The following is a 6,019-nucleotide window of genomic DNA, read 5'->3' as shown; positions in this document are numbered from 1 at the left end:
TTTATAATCAACCACGTAAAACTGTCCCTTACTGAAACACTTAACGGCTTATCTGCTATCGCCAAGTGCATTACAGTCCATTCAAAGGGAAAGAATTACAGATGTATAAGATGACTACACAACAAAACTTCAGTAAACGTAGTATTCACAATTTAAAACATTTTAAATCCCTTATAACTTTAATTTTATAAGTTAACATAAAAACTATACTCCCAATAATGTACAACACATTTAGTCCATAATGCAAAAACAGTAAAATTGGTTAATTAACTAGTGCAAAAATGTAAAAACTGTATTCTTTGGAATAATTGCATCATCCGTGCTGTTCCATCACCCACGCATATACACCCTGCAGCTAATAGAGTTAGCTAGAATTGCTGCAGAAATATCCCATTACGAACAGATATCTAGTTCTGCCAAATTTAAATTTCTCTTGTAACTTGTTCATTTACAGACATTCCTCAAATAGGTGTCAAACTTTAGGGACCCACAAGTGGCCTGACTTTGGGAAGTGCTGAACATCTGCAGCTCCCACTGACATCCCTCTGGAAATCAGACCACTTATTTAGGTATCTAAATATAAAGTTAGGCACCTAAATCTAGTCCACCCCAGTCTGAAATATTGGCCTAGAAATTCTCTCTCATTTATCAAATAAAAACTAACTTGCTTACTGCTCATGACAATAGTTAAAAATCACTTTAAAATTTATTGTTTTCAAGGTTAATTGAATGTATGAGACTATGTATAAAGGCTTTTGCTAATAGTCACAAGACGCATCAGTAATTGCTTAGGAAAATAATTGCTAGAGTGGGATGCAAGGATGGAATTCTTTCTCCAAAAGCTATTTGAAAAATGCTCTGCATTATCCCGTTACCTTCAAACTGCAAAATACCTGTAATTACATTATACCTGTCTTAAGCAACCATTCAGAACAACCAGTTGCTTAAGAATTAGTCTTCTAATATAAGTGGATCAGAATTGTGCTCAGTATGTTTAGAGATACTTTGGGGCAATCTCTTAAGATAGAAGATTGCCTAATAAATATGTCCTTATCCAGGTTTCAAGTGTGTTATCAACTCTTGAGTTAGATTCTTGTCTCACTGGATTTCCTGAATTAAAACAGTGAAATTTGGTAAGCATTAATCAATTAGGAGGTATGGAAAGTTTTCCCTTCTAGCATGACAAGATGACATACATCTCGTTGAACTACCAAGTTATTATTTCCAAACTGAGCCGAGCAGAACACGAACAAACAAAGGAAGAAAAATGCAGGAGTCTACAGAACCTAGAGTAGCAATATATGAGAGTCTCACTCTGTACTTCAAGACTCACTTATACATTCAAGAATAAATTAACTCTGCAGCTGTTGCAGTGACTTGGAAAGTCAAGGAATGACAGCAAAATGGAGAGGGTTTTTTTCCCCCTGAGGATTTATAACATATAATTATACTTAATTTATTCTCTGTTTTAGGATAGAGTCCCGTATCATAAGTGGAAGATGCTTGACAAACCTTTTAGGAAAAGAAGCACATTTTTCACATATTAGCTACTTCGGAGTCCTGCCCTGACATGAATGGAAAAGTTTACAGTTGTCAACATCCAGTGAAAGATCATTTCTGCATCTCAGAATGGGGTCTTTACTTATCAGAGACCATTCAGTAGCTGGGTGACACAGCTGTCTTGGGTGTAAACTCAAGAGGAAATCTGCTCATCTGTACTTCAAGAGCTCATGACCATATTATCTAAGCACCTCACCAAATTAAGAGACCCATCTTTCCCCTCCCTCCTGGAAAAGCAACCAAGATAGTGCACAGAAAGGAGTGGGGATATCAACAGCTGATTGTATTACAATAGCTCATTTGCTACTTTGTCATTAATGACAGAGGTAGTTTAAAAATAAGGCACTTCCTAAATGGCCAAATCAACCATAAGCTGTGTTTGTACTCCAATGTACAGATTACAGCCTCAAAATATATATGTCTAAAGGCTGGTATTGCAGGTCTCATTTACAAGTGGGAGAAGTAATTCAAATGCACTTGCAGTTGTGTATTCCCTAGCCTCAGACTATGGCAAACATCTTTCTATTGTAACAGAATTAAGCACTTTGTTGAAAGGGGAATTTGGGAACAGTAAACGTGACCCTTTAGGAATATGTTCACTAAATTTAGATGTTTAATTCTTAGTTGGAGGGTGAAAGGAAAACACCAGAGCCAGGTAAGTGTTAAAACTGAAGCTTCGGAGGTCCTCTACATACTGCACGTTAATTTCTTCAATGGCTCACAAGTGAACTGGGGCATATTCAAGAGAGTTTCAATCCATAGCTCCTGTTTGCCATCTCTAACTTAAACAAAAACTTATCTCTGAAAATTAAAGGGCAAAATCCCAGAGCATCCTTTTAATTAAGTCACAGGCATGTGTAACACATACCTACTCAAGTGAATTTCTAACAAACAGTAATAAATAAGGATGGAATTTAGAACGCTGGCCAACAAATCAACCTCAAAATAGTATTTACAAGTTATCTCCAAAGTTTGAACTGGCTCCGATTCAAAGTAGTAATAAAACAACTGGCTTGGCTTAGTATGCCAGCAACCTCAACTGGCCTCAACGTGAAAATTGTCAAACTGTGCGAATTCAAAGGAGCGTGTTCCAATAGCCGCCCAGCCATGGCTTGTCTCAGATAAGGTGACGTTCTCCCAGAGAGGATAACCATTGAGCAATCCTGAGGCAGAAGAACCCTGTCCAAAGAAAGGGAAGAAAGTTTAACAAATCCAGTGATCAGTTTAACACACTCGTCATTAGGGGTTGATTTTCCCTATCTCATCTACAAGATGTTGGAGGCACTTGTGAAAACATTAGCCCTTTATAGTGCTTCGAGTGCGGTTCTCTATTGAATAGCGGCTAAAATACTGCATCATAGTGTTATGTTTATCAGCTCAGTTAACTCCAAATCAAATACGTTTATAGTTTTCATGTAGAGATGTATTTCCCCTAAGCTCCAACCTTGCGAAATCAACCTAGAATTTGAGAGTTAAACTGGGTTTTCCTCTTACTTCTGGCGATGTAAGAGTTCCGCTAGGCAAAATCTGCCATTAGACTACCCTGGGCAACCCCTATTGTCGTCAGTAGATTTGCATGGATGGAACTAACTGAAATGCCAGACACAAGGAGGAATAGAATCCAGCTCACTCTCTCAGAGCTGTGTTAGCTCTCCAAGGTTAACAGGAATCAAAAGCTCCGTTCCTTAAGTGTAGTTAGAACTGTATGCACTCACGAGAGTAATTAAAATACATTTTTACTGCTTTTGATTACCATTAATACAAAGTAACTTTCAGTGTAAACATTTTAAGTAGCAATATTACTATTTTCCACTAGATAGCAGTAACAAACAAAAATACGCACCAAATATCAGAGTTTACATTACACTTTCTAAGGCAGGGGTAGGCAGCCTATGGCATGGGTGCCAAAAGTGGCATGCGAGCTGATTTTCAGTGGCACTCAGATTCCCTGGGTCCTGGCCACTAGTCCGGGGGGCTCTGCATTTTAATTTAATTTTAAATGAAGCTTCTTAAACGTTTTAAAAACCTTATTTACTTTACATACAAAAATAGTTTAGTTATATATTATAGACTTATAGAAAGAGCCCTTCTACAAACGTTAAAATGTATTACTGGCACGCGGAACCTTAAATTAGAATGAATAAATGAAGACTCGGCACACCACTTCTGAAAGGTTGCCGACCCCTGTTCTAAGGGCTGCTATAACCGAAGGCAAGAGCTGCAGAGGGAACACTGAACAGAAGGAAAGAGTGGTCCAGCAGGGATTATCCTCTTTGGCCACTATTAGAACTCTTTAGAGGGAGCTCCATTTTTTCTACCATCACATCAAATAGGAGGTTTCCTGGGAATATTTATCAATTACAGAAACATGTCCTAGAGGTAGTTCCAAAATGACACTGACAACCTTCTCTCTACCACCCCTATATCTGTGTACCTCACAAATAGCACATTTTTACCCTCAACATCCCTGTGAGGTAGGTTTCATTATCCCCATTTTACAGACGTGGACTGGGTCATGAAGATTAAGAATCTTCTCTGAAGTCACACAGTCCATGGATGAGTGGAAATTGAACCCAAATCACTCCAGTCCCAGTTCAGAGCCTTAACCCCAAGATAATCCCTTCTTCTCCAACTCTAAAAAAATTAAGATGAACCAAGAACACCCACAAAGCAATGTGCCAGTCTTACAGCAAACATGCTGGAATGTGGGCAACTAGGGGCATAGACTTAGTATGCAATTTAAAAAAAGGTTTCTCTCAATTCAAGCCTGTGCTTAACTGGTCTCAGACTAGGTGTGATTGCAAAGTTTACACAAGGGCAGGAAATCTGGTTTTAGAAGTTCACAGAAAAGCATGTGACATCTGCTTTTTTAGTTACATGAGTCAACACCATACAAAGCTGGCTAGATATGAATATTTAAGGAGTTGCTGACAGTGGTCCTGGAGGTGATGGAGAAATGCTGCCAAATTATGGCTAGAGACGGTATGCTACGTAAAATGGTAACATTCTTAATAGCGATGCAGGAAAAAAGACAACATATTTAAATAAATATTTCTGCTCCAAACCCAAAAAGAAATGTGACAATGTACTCTTATTATATGAGGAGGAGAATGTACTTTCCAGTCTATTTGTAACCGAGGAGGATGTTGGACAATATCCACTAAGGATAAACATTTTAAAAATCAGCAGGCCTGCATAATTAGCCCAAAAGTCCTAAGACAGCTTTCTGACCCACTGATGTTAAATTTGTTTAAGTCATGGCAAAGTAGGGAAATTCCACAAGAATGTGAAAGTGCTAATGTTGTGCCAATATTCAACAACTTTCCAGGTTCACTCTCAGGCTCCTTCCCAGCAATTGCTTCCCTCTCCCTCAGCTCCTCCATTACTCCTGACTTCCCCAAGCCTTTGCCCTGCTTCCAGGGGTGCAGGAAATACATCTCTGTATTGTATTTTAAATGAATTACTACTCAAAGTTCTATATTAACTTGCCTAGTAAAGAATCTATTCGCCAAAAAACATTTCCTGACTCTCTTTTGTTGTCTGTATTGTTAGACACACTTGCTGACAGGTAATTTGAAATAAATTACCAAAATAATTGAAACTGGCATGATTATTTTGAGGTATTTTGACAAAATAAAATATGAAGAATTTTGCAGAATTTTAAAATAAGCAAGAGTAAAAGCAGCAGGGCCCACTATAACAGGTAGCACTGTAGATCTGCACCCCGTTTTGCCACACACTAATTTACCATATACACATGATCTGAGAGGTAACTTGATTGTAGTGGATAAGTACCTTCACCGGAAGAATATACTAATTACTAACGGGCTCATCGATTGAGTGGACAAAGGAACCACTGGCAGGAAGCTGACGCCAGACAAAAATTCACATTAGGCAGAATTTTTAAAAACAACAAAAACCAGGGTGATTAGCCATTAGAACAAACTACCAAGGGAAGTGGTGAACACTGCATCTGTTGATGTCTTCAAGTCAAGTCTAGATGCCTCTCTGTAAAATATACTTTAGTCAAACACAAGTTATTGGGTTCGATACAGGGGTGCTGGGTGAAATATAAAGGCCTGTGGTATTCAGCAGGGCAGACTACAGCTCTATACCTAGTGGAATGCGGTATCACCAGAAAGCAAAACAAAGTTACTTTAACTCCACTAGGACTTTATGCAAAGCACAGTTTAGGGGGTGTTACAGCTCATTCCTGGGAACTAAAAACTGCAGTGTTTAATCCCAATGTTCCAACATCTCCCTCTGTGGTATTGCACTGATCATTTCACCATTTAAGTCCTAGGCAGACTGTGAAGATCTAAAAAGGATCTCACAAAACTGGGTGACTGGGCAACAAAATGGCAGATGAAATTTAATGTTGATAAATGCAAAATACACCTCTACCTCGATAGAACACTGTCCTTGGGAGCCAAAACATCTTACCACGTTATAGGTGAAA

At 38.5% G+C, this 6,019-nt stretch overlaps 1 protein-coding gene across 1 annotated transcript in view; it reads right to left on the bottom strand.

The window, feature by feature from the left end:
• Positions 1-1,435: 1,435 nt before the first annotated feature.
• Positions 1,436-6,019, bottom strand: part of GALC (galactosylceramidase) — a 57,670-nt gene continuing 53,086 nt past the window's right edge. Inside the window, exon 17 of the mRNA XM_034769000.1 lies at positions 1,436-2,739. Coding sequence (XP_034624891.1) covers positions 2,596-2,739 — 144 coding nt within the window. The 3' untranslated portion in view covers positions 1,436-2,595. The remainder of the gene's footprint in view (positions 2,740-6,019) is intronic.

This window comes from Trachemys scripta, chromosome 4 (assembly GCF_013100865.1).
Source record: "Trachemys scripta elegans isolate TJP31775 chromosome 4, CAS_Tse_1.0, whole genome shotgun sequence".
NCBI lineage: Eukaryota > Metazoa > Chordata > Testudines > Emydidae > Trachemys > Trachemys scripta.
Note: the sequence above shows the minus strand (reverse complement) of the source record. Positions and strands in the feature narration are given on the sequence as shown.